Source organism: Homalodisca vitripennis, chromosome X, assembly GCF_021130785.1.
Source record: "Homalodisca vitripennis isolate AUS2020 chromosome X, UT_GWSS_2.1, whole genome shotgun sequence".
NCBI classification, from domain to species: domain Eukaryota; kingdom Metazoa; phylum Arthropoda; class Insecta; order Hemiptera; family Cicadellidae; genus Homalodisca; species Homalodisca vitripennis.
In genome coordinates, this window is record NC_060215.1 from 110,847,167 (window position 1) to 110,867,862 (window position 20,696).

The following is a 20,696-nucleotide window of genomic DNA, read 5'->3' on the forward strand; positions in this document are numbered from 1 at the left end:
AAGCCTACCTAATAAGGGAGGGGAGCAATGTATGGTCTGTAGGCGACAACCTGATCAAGGACAGGCCTATCGACCATGCATTGCTCTAACCTGGGTGTGGACAACTGGATCATGTAGACATTCTTATCTGTGATAGTGGTGGATACATGTTCAAGGTTTTAAGCACAGGCAGTCCCAATTCCTGCCAAGGTTGGTTTATTTTTAAAAGTATATTTTATTTATGTTTTATATGGTATTATCATGTTCTGACGAGGTAGTACTTTTTAGATACTTTATTGTTGAATTCCCTGTTTGTCTTAAGGTATTAAATTGTGGTCGTAAGCTGTCAAGTATGAAATAATCCTTTACTACAACAATAAAACCTAATTTTATTTATTCTGGAAATATTCTATGTGTCCATAGCTTATAACATGGTAGAATGATGTTAAATTATGATATTTTTCATAAAGACAAGGAGAAGTCATTGGCGAAACATGCTGTTGAGCACAAAACAGACAACATTGAAGAGTGTAACGATCTTAAAGGAATTAATAAGGTTTTCCGTTGTCCTGTAGAAATTGAAATAGGTTAATATTTAAAAATCTCTTAAAAAAGTGACAACACAATTTACTTCTGTTGCACTACTGATGTAACAGCTGGGTCTTTGAATGTTGTAGTTCCGGTTATTTTATTATATTTTACTAGTAATAATTATAAATGAACATTCTTCTAACTTTGTTAACAATTTCGCTAGTATTGAGCTTTTAAGACCCAACATGGTGTAAGAAAGTAATATATAAATTACAAACTTTTTTCTGATTGCTTGATTCTGTTTCAATTTCAGACTCGTGTATGGGTACACTAATACACACTCAATTAAATATACTAGTTTTCTAATTAACCACAATTGTAACGTTTCAAATAGTGAAGAAATATCAAGTTCCTTCAAGTTCGTCGTTTCAACAACAATTTATTTATTTTAGCACAGGAAAGTAGAATAGTGATATATCAAGTAACACTAGACTAAAAATACTCCATTACATGATCTACTTTGAAGCATTTTGTAACTGAATGAATGAATGTTTATTCCATCAACTGTACATGAAATACACTTAAAATTACTGACAATAGTAAAGCAATAAACAGAATTGTTTTGAAAACAATAGTTTACTAGTTATCTAGCCGAGATATTACTTAAATAATTAATAAGGAATAAAGCATGCATGGGCATTCAGCCTGTGCGCAGGCTTCAGTTGATCGTCCGCCACGATAACTTAAAATGAAGAACTTAATATCTTTAATAGCATTTAATAAATAGAATGTGCTAGAGTTTTCTTTCATATGTGCAATTCGTTATACTATTAGTAATAACACATTTCTATGTTAAAAGTGACACAACTCGTATCACATCGTACAATTCCAACTGTACATAAAATTGAGTTTCCTTTCATATGTGCAATTTGTTACACTATTAGTAGTAACACATTTCTATGTTAAAAGTGATACAACTCGTATCACATCGTACAATTACAAATTAAAATCTACTTAAAATTTAAGAAAAGTCAGCTGACCCCTAGTCACGAACTCTAGTTTACGTGAAACTAAAACCTAAGTTATGACTTGTCTATCGATACTATTATCTGTCCCTGAAAAATGATTTTAAAATTTATAAATTTTGTAGCAATAGTGTGATAGTAACTACTCATTGGAGATATTAAATAAAATGCACAATCATATTTTTAAACCGTTAGTGTAGCAGTTATATCACACGAAGCTAAAATGTAAATATTTATAACGCAGGTCAATGACGTATATGCATGTCACTGAGGAAAAATTACACTATTCATATTTGTATATTATTAGTGATCAATGTATTAGAGTAATATAAAATATTTTAATGGTTCCTTTAACAAATTCTGCTGACCACACAATATGTGATTGTCAAAATGAGAATACTATAGCAAGAGTATTTTTATATTATGGAAGAGAAGGTTCATGAAGTGAACGCATAATATAATTTCTTTATATGCCTATCATCTATATTACTTAGCAAAATGCAAAAGTTCTTGTTAAAATGTGTTTTCTTTATGTTACTGGTTATTGGTTATATATGGAAACCTCATGCGAGTGTATGATGTGCATTACTAAATCAATTATATTATCAAAGCTGATAAAAAGTGGGCTCTTATAAGTCAGGAGTCCTTTTATTTTTATTTTATAAATTAAAAAAATATAATCTAAGTCCTAATATTCAATATTAAGAATCAACTTTCTAGAAGTGTTTTCTCGTATGACTGAGTACCCTATAAATCTAAATAATGGAGGACAAAATATTATATCAGAGCCCTTTAGATCATTAATATTTTCTGTGTTTCATTTATCCCAGTTTAAATAAAGCTGCGGTGTAGGTTTTCAATATTGTCACAAATCTTGCACAAGTCATTTCAATATAAAATTCTAGTCTGCTGTTATTCTCAAATATTTTCTTCTATCAACAGTTATGTATACGCTCAATTTGTTTTTAATGTCTTCATGGATTTAATTCACATTTATATTCTATAATAATTTCCTATGTAAACAACGCCACATAAATAATTTTGCCACCTACAAATTTGATAGATTATCAATGATCAAGGAGTTCAAGTGGGCAATTCAGTTACTGTAAACATAATGCTTGCTTTAAAAACTGAAGACGTAATATCAACCTCTAATATGATACTGCACTTACTCGTTCAGCATATTCAAGAATCAGAATCAAGAATCTTTATTTCCAAAGTACTTTACAATAATTTGTTCACACAAAAATTACATCAAAAAGTATATAAAAAGTACAATGAATAGGCACTTCTGAGCTATTAGCTGAGTTGAGGTTGCCATCACTAATTAATTTAAGGCAGATGGGCCTGGCAGCTCCTCTTTCAGAGTAAAATATACGTAATTAGAATAGTGAATAAACCATACCAATATTTAAAACAAAGCACACAATTAAGGTGTATTTCATAATGAAATTCAATACATTACATTACCACAACATATAAAAAATAAAATTACTACATAAATTCACATACACATACATACATATACATAAATCTACACACATACACATACACACATACAGATACATATACATTTATACACATTCACACATACATACAAATACACACACATAAACATAAATTTACAAACACATACATTACTGAAACATATACCACACATACAAACACACTACAAAGATACTTAGACACAATAGATAAAGATGTAACCATTACACACTCATACAATAAAACAAGTCTTCAACAAAATATCTAATTTATGAGTCGCTCTACATCAACAATTGTAAAAAGCCAGCATTTCAAACTTCGTATGAATGTACCCCATGTTTTCGACGAGGACACATTGAAAGGTAATTTTTTATAGAGCTTCGGAGCTATGAATGTATAAAACGCTAGTAAACTTCTAATTTAGGAAAAGGAATAGTTACTCGGTTTAAAATTTGTAACCTAATCGAGTGAACATTTACATTTCCCAGTGTGTGGCCGCCTCTTGAGAAAAATATCCTGAGTACCCTATAAATGTACAAATGTCTAAGCGGAAGTATTCCAAGCTGAATATAAAGAGGAAAAGAAGAATCACGCCGATTAGCCCTGACCATAACCCTAATGATCTTGTTTTGATTTATAATAATAGGTCGAATAATAGAATAATAGGCTCCTCCCCAACATGAAATACCATATTGCAATTTAGAGTTAATTATAGAATAGTAAATAGTTTTCAAGACATATATTGGACATAAATACTGAAGAAAATAAAACTTCCTCAACGAATTGTTTAAATAGTTTTTCACATTCAAAATGTGTACCCTCCAACTACACCTTTCATCCAGAATAACCCCCAGATACTTTATTTGTTCCACCCTCTCAATTTCAACGCAACCCTGTCATGGATTTCTCCCGAAAATTAAGCATTGCTTGCATTTAAAAAAGATATCTTGTTGTATGTCTTTTCTATATCTTAGAGAAAAATTCATAAACTTCGTCTTTACGCTCAAGACCATCCTATTTCTAGCAAACCACGTTTTCAATTTGTCAAGGTCTTCTTACATTACGCTATACACTATTTGACTATTTATAGTGGAATAGCAAAGGGCAGTGTCATCTGCAAAACAAGTTAGGGAACCCGATAGATTTCCATTACACAAGCTATTAATATAGACTAAAAATAGTATTGGACCCAAAACAGACCCTTGTGGTACTCCAAATTTAATCGGGAGAGTTGAACTGACGGAGTTCAGAAATCTTACACATTGAGATCGGTTTGTTAGATAGCTCTTAAACCATTCATAAGGGATACCTCTAACTCCTCTAACTTAACTATTAGTCTAGGAAGTGTGTAAAACAACTGACTTGTAATTCTTGCTGTAATGCACCTCTGGTCTGTCCGAGTCACTTTATCGACAATGCTCTCACATCATGCCGAAAACAAGTACTTGGCTTGGCATGCTAAAAAACAATCAATTCACTTGAGCGCTCATAAGTATATTTGTCATAGTACAAAGTGATCTCACAAAATATGTCGTGACACATTGAATATTTATCTTTTACACACGTAAAAATTATCTATTGCCCCCAAAATAAAGTTTGGCTTTGGTTTATTTATAAATCTGTATATATATAGAAGAATGTAAAAAAAATTCTAATAATAAAAGTTTGTTAATGTTTCATATGCTTAACGTAAAGTAAGAAAAGAAATAACCTACCTTAAAACATGGATTACTCATTAAGGATTAAGTATTCAAATTAATCATTAATAAGGCAGATGTTCCGTATTAAATGTGCTACCAACAGTCATCGTAAATTTATTGTTGATTTATTTATTGTGAGCTACTAAATTGTACTATATTAAAATTAGTATAGTATTTCAACCTATCTTAGTAAAACGATCAATAAATAGCAATAAGAAAACAGGCTCTTGAAAAATCCAAACCAAATATGTTTTAGAGACCCCGATCTCTCTAATAATATTCATCCCCCTTATCCCTTTTATCATCCCATATTATACCTATCCTAGTGGGCCACTGGCCTGTGCGAGGACCTTGTCGAACAGAATAAGGGTTGGAGTTGACAAAAATTGGAACGGTGGAAATCAAGATTGAATCCGCGCCATCTCTAACTAAGATGTCGCACGTTTAATACCGTTCGGCCTTCGGTACTCAAAGTAATCAAAATGTGAAAATGGTGATCTAGTAATAAGAAAAATTACGGGCTCTTATCTATTTTACTTATTGTGAATTAGTTTATAAACAAACTTGATATAGACTATTGATATTGTCAACCAGTTGATTAGTTTAGTCGTTAAATGTTTATAGGAGCGTAAGCACGTGATTATAATTCGTATAGGTATTTTACAATAACTTGTATGTACATATGGAATTATATAAAAGAAGGTTCCCAGTCGCGTAGTTGTGGTCCTATCTTAAATATCTAAACCAACGTTATCACGCTTCAGAAATTGTATCACGTACAGCTAAGTTATAATTCTATGTCCTGTAGTTATAAATTTTTCCTTTTACTATTCAGCTATATATATATATATATATATATATATATATATATATATATATATATATATATATATATATATATATATAGCTGTACTTGGTAGCTGTGTTTGCCTTCAGTTTTGTCAAAAGCTGTTTTAAATTAGTTTTAGGAATTCCAAAAATTATAAACAGTGCTTTTACATGTAAGTAATTGTGCTCATTTATACGTGTATATGCGTATGCGGTTTAATCTGTCGAGAGCAATGTCACGGTTTGCTAGATTCTAGTCGATGATAGGGTGATGGGAAATGAAAGCTCTGAAGTTTGGGAAGGAAGATAAAAATGTGCTTCTCAGTACAAAGGAGACAGTTTTAATATACTTTTAATTCTAAGTACCAGAGGACTATAAGAAGTTATGACTCTTATATTCTTCAATTACTAGATACTGCTTCAAAAGGTTCCTGGATTTCCAGATAGAGAAGAATGTTACTTGGAGAGTACACGTGTCAAAATTTTGAAACGTCTTAAATAGCGGTAATTTTGCTATTTTTGCACAATTATAAATACAGATAAGTTCTAGGTGATTTATAATCTATAATAGCCTACTCAAGTAATAGTAATAGTATCTTCCCGGTAACACTTATACATTTATTAAAAAGATATGTAACTCGTTCCATCGTTCTTTTTTACTATATACCAATGCAAACCTCTCATAGGTATATTAATAATATTCTCCTGCTTTTTTACATATAGGATTTTGAACAATTATGAAACAATCTTCATGCGTTTTTAATAGAGGCAGATAACAAATAAAATACTTTCAATCCTTTTAGTGTAAAATGTTAATTTTTAACCTAAGAGGGGCTTCCCATGTTGGATAAAAGAGCACAATGTTTTAAACACTTTTTATCTTTGAGAAAGAGCCTCAAGGCGAACGCAAGTCACTCTATCAAAATTGATCTCAATCTTTGATCTGTGTCAATTTAAAAGAACACATTTGTAGAACGAATTATTTCCAATGTTCCCCCAAAATCTTTCTTGCTGGAATACAAATCGCACAAGATATAAAACAAATATGACTCTCCATCTTCATAAATAAATATTATGACCAATTTACGACCTGTTTAGGAAACTAACACTTTAAAAAAACCTCCTCTCGTTTGTTTTACACGGCCGACTGGGCTTCTTTCTTGAAACATACAAATTTAAGTCTTGTTGCTGTATGCCATATTAACTTTAATTTTTCATCATAGTTGTTATTGAATTATTCTTGTTATTCAAATATACTCGTATTTGTATTTTATTTTACTTGTAATGTATTAAATTGTCATTGTTTCATTATTGATAGATAATTCTTTAGTAATATTTATTCTTTTTCCATTTTAAAATCTATGGTTTTCAAAGTCGTATTGTCTAAAAATAAAAGTTATAAGTAACTTTAGCATTTTTCATTAATAATTTAAAAAATTTAAATTCGATGAAATATGATGACTTTGTACAATTTATGTAAATTTTAATTTTGAAATAATTTAATCATGTTAGATATATCGCTTTGTTTTATGTTACTGCACTGCGTGTACCAAAATATGTGTTGTATATGTTATATAATATTTGTTTACCTTCACTGAGAAGCTATTGCTATGTATCTAGTAACGCAACTAGTGACATTATCGGTTACCGATACTTTCAAGGGTCATTGCATGAAATTGTAGTAGCGGAAGTAACTATAATGACACAACCGAGTAACTGTACACAACCGGGTTTGGTGACAAACCGGGCAACATTTTGTTGCTCAGCAATGTTCTGGGGCATTGCTGTAAATATAGCCTATGTGCCGAAGTATCTATTGTGAGACAACAGAGTATTTGTACACAACCGGGATTGGTGACAAACCGGGCAACATTTTGTTGCTCAGCAATGTTCTGGGGCATTGCTGTAAATGTAGCCTATGTGCCGAAGTATCTATTGTGAGACAACAGAGTATTTGTACACAACCGGGTTTGGTGACAAACCGGTCAACATTTTTTTGCCCAGCAATGTTCTGGGGCATTATTGTAAAAGTAGCCAATGAGACAAAGTATCTATTGTGAGACAACCAAGTAACTGGTGACGGACGGTATCTGGGTTTGGTGACAAACCGGGCAACATTTTGAAGCAGCGTTGTATAAGGACCTTTCTCCAAACATAATAAGACATTTCAATAAAAAATAACACTTTCTATTATTAAAAAATAAATATTATTTAGACATTTTTTCTACAGGATAGTATTTGTATTGAACATATTCTATTAAGTAAAACTTAAAAAATATTTTAACAATTTATTTTATATAAAAAATACTTAATGACAGTAATTAATTAAAATAATATACTATTTTAAAAGTAATAATCTCAAACTTCACTAAACAGGTTGTATTGATGTCCAAAAACTAACTTTTACTCTAAACTATACACATGAACTCAGAATACCAAATCATAGTCTTTCAAACTATTTACCTTCTCACAGACAAAAATCTCGACAGGCTCATACTTGTTGTAGAAATGAAGAGTTACTGAAAAAATGAGTGCTATACACCTGAGTTGAAAGGCCTTTATCATTTTGACACTGTTTTGCTGTTTTTTAAGCTAAAACCTAATTTCATAAGCTAAAAAATAATTGCATATAATAAATTTAAGAAACCGTTTTTAAACGTTGAAAGTTGGCATATTATACTTTCTATAAATAAAATATTATATTTATTTCAGTTGTAAAGTATGTACAATTGTATCTTAAGTTTTAATGAACATACATCATGTCGGTCAAAGCTTATAACATGTGGGTTGGAGAGAAAGTTTTTGCTCTTATACAGCATGTGACCACGATATATAAAAACACCAAAGCAATTCAATACAGTAAAGGATATGTTTTAAGGACATTTATAAGTAGCAGTATGTCACTCCTTTTTTAAGAGTTGCTTATGATATTTTAGACTTTGATAGTAAGATACTCTCAAAAATATAAATGAATATAAAGAACATAACGTTTGTAATGTACAATGATATATGCTAATAATTTAAACAATATATGAATGTAAAACTTTTACGTTAAGTAAAAGATTATGCGTATACACTTTTGTACTCTGGATATAATGGTTGGGTGAAAACCTTACTGATGATGTAAATGAATATGACTACTTGAAGTATGATCAAAAAGAAAATTATTATCAGATCTTTAAATTGTAATTCTGGTTCTTCAATTGCTCTAATCACGTTAACACGGTTGTGACGGCGGCGTGCAGGACCGTGGGAATATGGAAGTACATATCTTGAGTTGTCGATTATATCATCATCTTCTTTGTTCTGTAGCTCAACTTCTGGAGCACGCAATGACTGTGCTTGAATTTCATCCAGTGTATCATATGCAGGGACTAACTCTGACATACCAGAGTTTAAATTGTAGTAATGAAATCCGCCAAACTGATTAGAATCATCTTCTAACGAAACACTTAATGAAGCCTTGTTATCCAACTTGGCACTCGGAACCTAAAACACAAAACATTAAGTACATTTCTAACTCAAAAATGTATTTTAACTCTTTTTTGCAACTTTTTCGTAACTAGTTCCAATGCTATAATTCAGTTTTAACCACTTAAATTGCAAAAATCTAAAAAGTCGAAAATTATTATTGTATGTAGAGTAGAAAAATATGTTTTGTACTGATTCTGAGTTTAGGATGTTTTATATACATGACCAACATAAATATTTTAATTAAATTCAGCAGAATGAGATGAATAAATTTGAAGGGATAATCTTAATTCCATAGTATAGTAATCTTGAGTATGCTCAAATTTTTTTTGCCATTCCCTCGGCACTAAATGATACATGCAACTTTTAATAAATATAACAGCATGGGGAAGAACATAGAACACATCATAGTTTAATTATACAACATAAGTCATAATTAGCTTATGCTAATTGACTAAGGAGAAAAGCATCATTATTATTTGACTCCTTAGAACAAATTAGAATTTATAAATCTTACGAGAATATTTTAATTGGCTTTTATAGGACGTGTTTAAATAATGCACTCAGTAAACTAATTTATACTATTTTTTATATTCTGAAAAATAATTGTAATAGTATATGTTATAGTATAATAGTATAGAACAGTTTATGTTGCTTATGAACAGCATTTGTTATAATAAGATTATTATTACTGTAATTATTATTAGTTTGTATTAATATCAATTGGAACTGGAATGCACGCACAGAAGTTGCTGTATTAACTGTCAAGTTTTATAACTTTTTCATGTATTTTAAATATTTCTCCTATGAATTTTAAGTATATAACATTTAATAATATTTTTTATATATTTTTTGTGTCATCAAACTAGTGTACTAACACACACAAAATGTTAGTTTACTGGCACATATAACCAATATGTACACAGAATCTGGAGCATATAAACCAGTTAGTCAAGTTTTATACTAGTATATCATCGTTACTGATTACGTTGACTTCTGCAAGTAAAAATGTGCTACTAAATAAAAGATTTAAAGTATTTTTTGAACCTTCTCCACCCACATCAGGATTGAAACTTTCAAATACGTTTAAGGGTTGGTAATAAGACCACCTGATTTTGTTATTATTATGCAGCAAATATATCAGATTCCACTGAATGACATTGGAAATTAATCATGTTAATGTTGGACATGTTGGAATAACATTGTTAATGTTGATGGAGCGATTCAAAAAACTAATAAAACTAATTTTGTTTCCTTTAATGATGTCCATGAAAAATAGGTGTTTAGGAACAACTAAATATATAGGTATTTTATCGGAAATATTCATTATATGACGACGCCTAAATCTGTTATGTCTTGATGACAAAAATACAAATATAATAATATTCATCATGTTGATCAGGGATCAGGTAGGTCCCTATGGCAGGCCCTTCTAACCCTTACACTTGTGTAACACCTAGTAAATTTCGCCAAAGATAAAAAAATCTTCTGTATATATGATTTAACTTCCTCTCAATCCCACCATGTTGGTGAGCCAAACCAATATACTAACTCTAACCATATGAAATGTGTTAGTTATTTAGCCTCTTTAAAGATATTTAGTCTCATATCATCAATAGTCATTATTTTGCAACGTAACTTAAGTGAGTTAGTTCCCTTATCTTATAGTTTACAGATATTTCCTATCCCTACTATGCTTAATAATGAGGTATTATTTTTTAATACCTTTAAAAACTTATAGAGATGTCATCAATAACCCCCGTACGGTGTTTAGTAATGTTAAATATTTTTAGAGTAAATAAAAACCAAAATACGCTTTAGACAATACAAAAGTAGGTTGTAATAAAATACAAAAGTACAGTGAAATATCAGTGTATTGACGTGAATATCTTCGAATGAAGGATACAAAAGTATGCACGTATGTGGGACTTTTGGTCAAGTTTGTTTTTTGCAGGTCCCATTTTAAAATTACATGAAATGTACAAACAAAACAAGAGAGTTTGAAATTCCTATACTCTTCCAAAACTCGCTTGGTACATGCGGTAGTCTTTCTGTGTTTATATGACAGGTGTCGGAACGTTGTGATACGTTTTTGTATTTCTCCTCTGCAAATAAAACTTTGCTCAATGATCAATACTGCATTTTTAACATGTCATTATATGAATGTCTTTACAAATGACAGTTATATATAACAGGTACATAATATATCACAGCCAATATTAATTGGAGTGATGAGTCAGACTCGGAGTAGGAAAGACGTATACAACCGCGCGTGCTGTCTGTGTTATCTCTATTACTAGCGTGCGTTGTTTGTTCCTGTCATGGACTGATCGTGTTCTACTATCACTGTATTAATGGCAAATTTATATTATTTATTAGGCACGTTTTTTATAGAATTCTCCAATTATTTTTCAAAAGACAGTTATTTCTAACTCTGTACATTTAAAGCAATATTCATTTTCTCACCGTCGAATTGGATCTTTTATTTTCTTCTTTTCTCTTAATTATTATACTTATACATTACGTGCAAAACGACTGACTGTAATATTTGCTTAAAATCACTCCGTATGTTAAAGCGAAGGTTTCTTGTGTTGATTGCATAAATGGTTACCATGGTAAATGTGTTAATCTGAGCCCCGAGGACATTAATTATTTAACTGAACAGGGCGATGTGTGGCGTTGTGACCCTTGCTCCAAAACACGACGTAAAAGTATGGTTCTCGAGACAAAAAGTAACGTTTCCCTCTACGATATTTTTAATCTCATCACGGAACTTAGGAATGACTGTAAGAAAGTTGAAGCGAATCTTGGAGCCTCATTGAAGTCTTGTCATGAAGAACTCGCAGAGACGAAAGCAATGGCCAGCAAGCAGAGGGAGGAGTTGGCTGCGTGGATGGAGACTGTGGAGAATCTGATACAAGAGAATTCTACTCCACGTAAACAGGTGGTGGACTTGGAGTCGCGGTTGGAGGATATTGAACAATATTCTCGTCTTAACACACTAGAGATCCACGGCATTCTGATTCAGAAAGGTGAGAATTCACTCTGGTCAAGGCTGTGGGATAGGCGCTTGACTACCCGGTTGACGACACGATGGTCGACACTTGTCATCGTCTTAGCGCCATAGATAAATCGGGAAGCCTCCTGGGATAGTCGTGAAGATGGTCCGGAGGCTGGACGCCGAGGGGCTGCTACAAAAAGGACGAGTCAAGCGCAATCTCAACACCCACGTCATCGGTTTGACATCGGCACCGGTGGAAGTTGTGTATGTGAATGAGTGCCTCGCTCCAGCCAGGCGTAGACTTCTTCACGCGGCTCGACAAGTTAAAAAGGAAAAGGGATACACTTATCTTTGGATAAGGGGCGGAAAGATTCTTCTGAGAAAGGACCAAGGGGCGAATGTACAGGTTGTATTGTCAACGGTGGACTTAAACAATTTGTAAGTGAATATGTTTATTTTATCTACAGGTGTTTGTATTTTATTTCCATACAATTAATTTCAAGATAAGATACTTTTATTTGTATTTCCGTTGTGACCGCTATAAATAAGTTTTAGTACTGAGTAAAAATTCAGTTTTATTTTTTAATGATTTAAATAAAAAAGTATTTATTTATATTATTATAATTAGGTTATTTTATTAATTAATTACGGGGTGTACGGATATTATGAATATGCCTAATAAATTCCAAAAATTACAACCTATTTTGATGTAATATTAAACCGTGGGAGATTTTACACAACTACTCTACTTTACATTTTACAATACTTTATTTAATTTTACAATTAAAATTAATGATTTATGCATGTTTTTACTACTTATTTACACACTTAATTCATATCAAGAAATGTATATATTCTAATTGCATTAAATATTGGTGTATGTCACAACTGTGTTATTTTTACTTATATTAATTACTAGAAATATGTCTTATGTATAACGATTAATATACAAATGTTTCGGTATAATACTTCGAAGTCAATGTCTAGTTTAAAAAGGGTTATTTTACAGTTTATTTTTCCAATATTGTCAATGTTTTCCGTTAGATAATTGTCAAACAACTATCATTATTAAGTATTCATTTAATTTTTGTTATGTTTCATCCAAGTTAACTTTTCATTAAAGTTTTGATTTTATTTAATAAGAGCTATGAATGTTTTTGCAACTTAAAATTGGTTGGAATTGTTGTCTGATGTCTATTTGCATGTTTAAGGAAGATTTTAGTAATCTTGCAATTTTTTAATTTTAACTATGTGAAGAATGAAGATTCGTCTAACGGAATACGTTTTGTAATTGATGTTTTCTGTGACTTCCAATGGCCACTAATAACAATCTCAGCAGTTTCTTGGAAAATAACAGTTTAGTATTTTTTTAATCAAAATATACGAAGTACTATGCGGCAAAATGTTGAATTTTTAGTGGTGAAATGTATAATCGTAACTTTTTTCCTGATTTCATTGTGCTCACTGAAGTTTGGATTACTAGTAACGAAATTAATTTGTATAAAATTGATGGTTACAAAAATTTAAGTCATTGTAACGATGATTATCGATTGGGTGGAGTTGTAGTGTACGCTCGGTCCTGTTATCAGTGCAGTGTAGACATACTGACAGACGTGCGGTCGGCTGACTGTCTCCAACTCACTTGCCACACAGTTAGCGTGGACTGCGTCCTCCTAGCCATGCACAGGTTGAATAGCGTCCCGATAGCACATTTCATCATTGATATCGAGCACCTGATAGCACGCTGTGTTGGAAAAAACATTATTTTTACAGATGACATAAACTCTAATATTTTGGCGGATGATGTCACAGCTGATGCGTATCTAGGCTTAATGGCCAGCTATGGGCTAAGTTCCCATACGGTATATACGAATCGACAAGAATAGTAGGCGAATGTTAAACCTGCATTGATCACGGTTTTGTTAGATTTAATAACATTACGCATAACGTTAAACACGATGCTTTAATATTACATCTTTGCGTTACAGATCATTCAATGCTTGTTTTGAGAATAAATACTGAAACCAACAAATTAAATCAAATGTGCAATGATACAATTGTTTTAGAGATCGATTATAGTAAATTGGAATTGGAATTGGACAGTATACAATGAGCGCATATATGTAATGAGAATTAAGTCTCAGATGCATTTGATTTGTTTATTAATATTTTGCAAAATTCTGTAAATAAATGCAAAGAGAAAACGGCAATGAAATGAAAAAAATGAAATATAAGTTTATTTACAAAATCTTCATAGGTACAGAGATTACAAATGTGTTTGCAAATAAATATTAGTAAACAATGAAATTTAAAACATTGTAATTTCTAAATATATATTTGTTGGAAATTAGCGTACATGGGCAAGCAGCCTGTGCGTAGGCTAGAGACGCTATCCTACAGAAATTAATGTTAGTTTGTTTTGATGGGTGTAGTTCAGAGGCAAACGAAAGAGCAACAATAACAATAATAATTTAAATTAAACAATCCGACTAAAAAAATTTATATTTAATTTACTTGAAGAAGTTATCACTTTAAAATGTAGATGAATGACAGGTGGTATCGGAGGGGGGGGAAGGGATGAGAGAAAGGACCAAGGTCAAGCCCGCCCATATTCTGATAAGATTAGGGCCTCAGCACCCTCAAGGCCAATCTGTAGAAGGAAGAAATTAACGTTTTCTTAAAAATAGATATTGATGTTGATTCGAATAATTTGAAGTGACTGAAGTTTTTATGAGATTTTATTGAATACATGGGAATTATAAAAGGAATTTGTTATTGAAAATGATTTAACTAACCTTGTAACAGGTATACCGACATAAACTGCATGCCTGGTGTACCGATTGTATTAAATTGTATTTCTGGGATAACTGGATTACCGGTGGAAGGAGTAGGCCCATAAGAATGATAAGGACTGGACTGTACAAAAGAGGCTGCTATCAGCTAGGCGCGCATCGCAGATGGCAGTGTTTAATAACGAAATTGAGTGGTGGGGTAAGGTAGACGTGCCGTACCTCCCGTCTCAGTTGATCAGAAGTTAGTGTAACGAGTAGACTTTGATAGTGCTTAGAGTTAATCTTTTGCTAATCGTCATCGAACCTGCGGGTAAGTGAACCTTTTACCAGGAGTCCAGTCAATAAACATTCTTAGTTATATTGAATAATTTTGGGGAAAGAAATATTGTAAAAATTAAATTTTAATGGGAATTTAGGAACTTGTCCTTTTGATCTGTGCAATATAAAACTTGTTGGTGCAGTGAGCACATGTATATAAAATGTTATGTAAAAATACTAAAAGAGTTTTGTGGTTGTTACAGATGCTTTCCGCAATATTTTAAATCTCTAACACTGAAAAGAAGTAATATTTAAAGTACAGTAAAGAAAATTAATAACAATATAAAATTGAATTTTGATGATAAATTAAAGGGAAGAATTGCCAGATCAGATTTGAGTGTGAAAGTTTTGAATTTTGAAAATTGAATAAAAGACAAGCTGTAAGAACTTTGTACATTTTGTTTGGAGTGACGAATATATTACAAGTTTGAATTTAAAGTTATCAAGAAGTTTTTATTTAAATTTAGATCCAGTAATTATTTTAAAGAAGAAGTTTTATTTTAGTTTGAACTTTATTTATTTCAGAAGATTTTCTTTTATTTTTTGAACCTTCACAAAAGTTTAAATTTCAAAGCTAACCTCTCATGTACCAGCAAAACGGTATACTGGTATTATAAGAATGTGATGTTTCTGGGAAAATTATGTTGTATTATTTATAAATATGAACTAAAAGATGCTTTATGTACAATTGTTGCATGGAAAGGAGTGAAGATTCATGAAAAAGAGTGTCAGTAGGATAACGCTTGTTTTTCCTTAATCCTACTTTTAAGATACATTTTTGTGTAATGTAAAGGGGCTCCAAAACTGATTTTAATGCGCCACCCCAAGCAATGTTTCAAAATGTAAGAAGAGATTGGACATAAACGCAATATTTTATTTTAATTTCCTTCTCATTTGAAACATCGCTTAAACTTCTGAAAGCGAAAATATATTTTCTTACCTTTGCTTGAATATAGGCTATATGATCAGACCATTTAAGGCGATGATCAAAAATTACACCTAGATATTTGTAACTTGTAACACGTTTTATTCTTTTACATCCACATGTTAAATTTGCAGAATTGCCACATTGATGAATTCTCAAACTATTTAAATTGTTGTTGTTGTGTTAGAGAGGGCTTCTTAGCCCTAACTTCGCCTGGTAAAATAAGACATTTTTTACTTTTTTTTAAATTGTAATCTGAATTATTGTTCAAAGAAATAGGTAGAAATTTTGTCTTAGATATATTTAGTGAGAAAAAATTTTGATCTAACCATTTTTTCAAAATCATTAAGCCGTTCGCAGCCTTTTCCTGTACTTCCATCCAATTGTTACCAGAAATAAAAATTAAGCTGTCATCTGCAAACAAAAAGAGTTTTCCATACAGATTTAGTTTAGAAATATTGTTTATATATATCAAAAACAAAATAGGTCCCAATGTACTACCTTGAATCACACCATAATCTACATTTTGAGGATCACTGTTCTCTCCGCAGATGGAAACAACCTGTCGCCTCTCGCTCAGGTAGCTGCGGAACCATGCTCGCGCAATACCGCGGACCCCTATCATTTCTAATTTTGTTAACAAAATACTGCGATCCACAGAGTCGAATGCTTTTTTTAAATAAAAAAAAACAAGCATACACCGACTATTTTTTTAAATACTTTTGTTTAAATCTCGGTTGATATCAAACAATGCGTCATTGATACTTTTGTCTGGCCTAAATCCATACTGACACTCACTTAAAACGTAATGGTTTTGTAAAAATGAGACGAGTTGATCCTTAAATATTCGTTCTTAGACCTTAGAGAAAACGCTTAACAATGAGATGGGACGGAAGTTGTTTTTGTTTGTAAATTCATTAGATTTGAAAAAAGAAAATATATTTGCTAGCTTAAAATTATAGGGAAATACACCAGTTGAGATACTTAAGTTAATTAAATGTGTTAACTGTTGAGATATAACATGAATATTAGCCTTGAAAAGGTTAACCGAGACCCCGTCCATCCCCGGTGCAGATCCACCCCTCAGGCCATTTACCTGGCGTATTACGTCATGTTCAGTCACAGTCTGTAGTGAGAATTCTGTGTTCAGCCAGTAATCAGAGTCACGTACCACTGGATCTCCCCCTGAATCAATCTCGTCGGCCAGGGTTTTGCCAACAGCCGAAAAAAATCAATGAAATCATTTGCAACCTACTTTAAAACCTCCTTGCTCAATATATGTGCACCTGGTAGAAAGTTTTGAATAGGAAAGTTGTCTCTACATTTATTCCTCCCAATTAATTCGTTAATAATTCCCCAAAACAATTTAGCATTTTTTGTACAGTCATTTAATTTCATTCATACTAATCACGCTTTGTAGATTTTATAGAGTTGCTTAAATCACGTCTTAACATATTATAATAAGTCCTAAGTTCACGATTAAAAGGTTGTTTTTTTAATATTTTACTAATTTTATCCCTTTTACGAATCAAATTTACCAAGTCATTGGAAATCCATGGTTTAAGTTTTTTCTTCCGTGTTGTGGGATATTTTATTTCTTTTTTAGCGAAAGATAAGGATTCAGTAATCACGTCCGAAAAATTGGCTGTACATTCGTTGACAATTCAGGACGGGATTCCAGTTTGAGGTGATAAGACCTCGGTAAACAGTTTCTCGTCAGTGTACGTAATCGGTGCTAGCGGTGTGTCAGTGGCAGTGGCAGTCGCATGGACTGTGATCCTGAGGCCGGTGCTGTAGTGGTCAGTGACGGTGTTGTGCAGCACGGCGGCCTGCACACTCTGCATGTCGTTGTATCTCACAAACACATGGTCCAGGCAGGTCGTGCTGTGCTCCGTCACCAGAGTCACTTTGTCCACACATTGTACAAGTCCATGACCAATAAGGCAGTTTAAATATCTGTCAGTAATATCGTCAGGTGCCAAAAGGTTAATATACATGTCTCCTAGTAAAATGCATTTTTTATTACGTTCAACATTGTTATAATAGCTGTCTAGAGCATCTATAAAACTACCAGCGTCACTTTCAAACGTTCTGTATAGTGCCAAAATGTTGAAATGAGTATTTAGGAAAGTGAAGTTAAGTAAAATGCCGTAAACGTCACCCAAAGTTGCTTGTGATGTAACTGCAGAAAGTCGCTTATTTACATAAACAATGACGCCGTCATTCTTGTTCCGTAATTTATCACTCAGTACAAGGTCAAACCCCTCAATGTTCACTCCCTCCTCCCCTTCCCTCAGCCAACACTCAGTTAGAACAATTATATCTACATTGCTTACTACCAAACTCAAATATACCTTTAACTCATCAAAGTTTTTAGAAAAACTTCTAATATTAGAATGGAAAAAGTTAATGTTACTTCTGAGAACCCTATTACTTTCCATAAAACTGTAAAAATCTTTATACTTAAGTGGGCTATCAATCTCTAAACATTCATTTGGTAAATCATTATCACCACTGCCATCAATCATTATTATAACAGGCTGCCTGCCCGCCCTAATATGATTATAATTGTAAGATAGCAATACATTATCATATTAATTATATAATATCATAAAATAATATAGGAAAAAATATTGAAGAAAAATTAAAATAAACGCTGTTGCTTTACAACTGTAATAATCATCCAAATTATAGCTATATACACCATAAAAACAAGTACATACACACATCTACACTCACGAGCACACTCACACATACACAAACATGCATACATATGCACATACATGTACATATTGTCAAAATAATATTGATTTGTTTTTAAAATGTTGTAAACAACTCCTTCAAACAGTATGAGGAGGAAGACTAATATTTTAACTTACATTTAAATGTTTTAACTACAGCAAGGAATCTATACAAATAAAATTGTGAAATAACGGTTTAGTGTTCAAAAATCATTTAAAATATACCAAGCTTCTATTCAACTGTTTCAATTAAATACATAAGATCATAATAAAAGCCTCAAACAATACTTAGCTGCATAATATAAGTTATTTTATTTAAACGGAATACAAAGCTAAAATGAAGAAAAATTACTCATATAAATTTAGTATAGTAGTAACAGTGACAAGTATACAATCTATAGCTGTATACATACATATATACATACACACATACATACCCCCCACACACACACACACACACACACACCACACCACACACACAGCCATACATACACATATAGACACACTTTTAAGTATACATGGTTTGTTAATATTGTCAAAACAGAATTTAATTATATACAGAATTATAAACTGTTCATTTACCTGGTATAATAAAGAAAAGTAAAATTTTAACTTTTATTACGAATAAAAACTCTACAATTACTTTAATCGGAAGATCTCATTAACATTTTATTGTAAATAAACTTAACTTAAACAAGGTCTAATCTTGACTACAAATAACATTTTAAAATAACGATTCTGTGATTGTAATAAAATATAATAAGTATTATTAAAAAATTAACTTCAAAACACTTTTTCTAATTAAATTGAAATAAACTTCTAAATTATATGTATCTATTATGTTAAATAGGGATAGACAAAGATGCTTTAGTTGTATAATTATTGCATTGACATTTTACTAAATTATATATTAATTTATATGAATAAATAACAAGAAGTAATTTTAAATGATGTCAGGAGAGTTTTGTTTCTATATAATTTTTGTATACTTATCTTTTAAAATGGATAACAAGAAAATAAGTTTTTAACTCATCTTGTTATAGATAAAATGAAATATAACTAGTTTGTATTATTTCTCCACCTTGTTTGTAATGTCATCAATAAACTCCTTTATTTGGAAATTGTTAAACTATTTAAATGTGGTGTTCATAAATGTATCTAAATCTCTAAGAGAACACAAATGCAGCTTACAGGAAAGATATATTTTTACTAGGTGTCGCTGTGCGGGGTCGGCTGAGTCTGCGGGTGGTGGTCCAGTCCATCCAGCTCCTGGATGCTGCGGTAGATCCGGATGGCACGTGAGTCCTGCGTCACCCGGACGAACACCTTGCCGTCCTTACTCCAAGCATAGGCCAGGGATTGGGCTCTGAATCCAGCCTTGCAGTGCTGCAGCAGGGCCATGTTGTGCTGAGTCAAGTATTCGTTGATGAACACAGGTCCCGGAGTAAACGATGTGTACAGGTCTGTAGTTTGGATCCTCTTCTTCTTGGCCGAGGCCGACCAGTCAGCTCTTGTAGTTCGACGTGCAAACTGGACCACGATTGCTGGGTGGAAGCGACGATCTCTAGGTCCCGGAAGACGGTGAGCAATAGAGATGTCTTGTCTCTCAAAGGGAACTCCGAGCGCTCCAGATATTGCCTCCAGGATGGCGTAGACGTCCTCTCCTCCCTTCTGCGAAACACCGCGGATTTAAAGATTCGCCATTCTAGAGTATTGTTCTTGCTCGATGATACTCCACTCTGCGTCCCCCACCCTCTTCAAAAGCTTAGAATTTTCATTCCTTAACTCTATACACTGTTCTTTAAGAATGTTATTCACTTCTTCGACCACAGACAGCCTAGCAGTTACCGCGGCAAGAGAGTCTTGGATCCCGGACATGCTCCGCTCAAGACCACTGAAG

At 32.3% G+C, this 20,696-nt stretch overlaps 1 protein-coding gene across 1 annotated transcript in view; it reads right to left on the reverse strand.

Annotated features, from left to right (window-relative positions):
• Positions 1-7,736: 7,736 nt before the first annotated feature.
• LOC124368568 overlaps positions 7,737-20,696 on the reverse strand; it is a 36,529-nt gene continuing 23,569 nt past the window's right edge. The window contains exon 3 of the mRNA XM_046825810.1: positions 7,737-9,037. Coding sequence (XP_046681766.1) covers positions 8,612-9,037 — 426 coding nt within the window. The 3' untranslated portion in view covers positions 7,737-8,611. The remainder of the gene's footprint in view (positions 9,038-20,696) is intronic.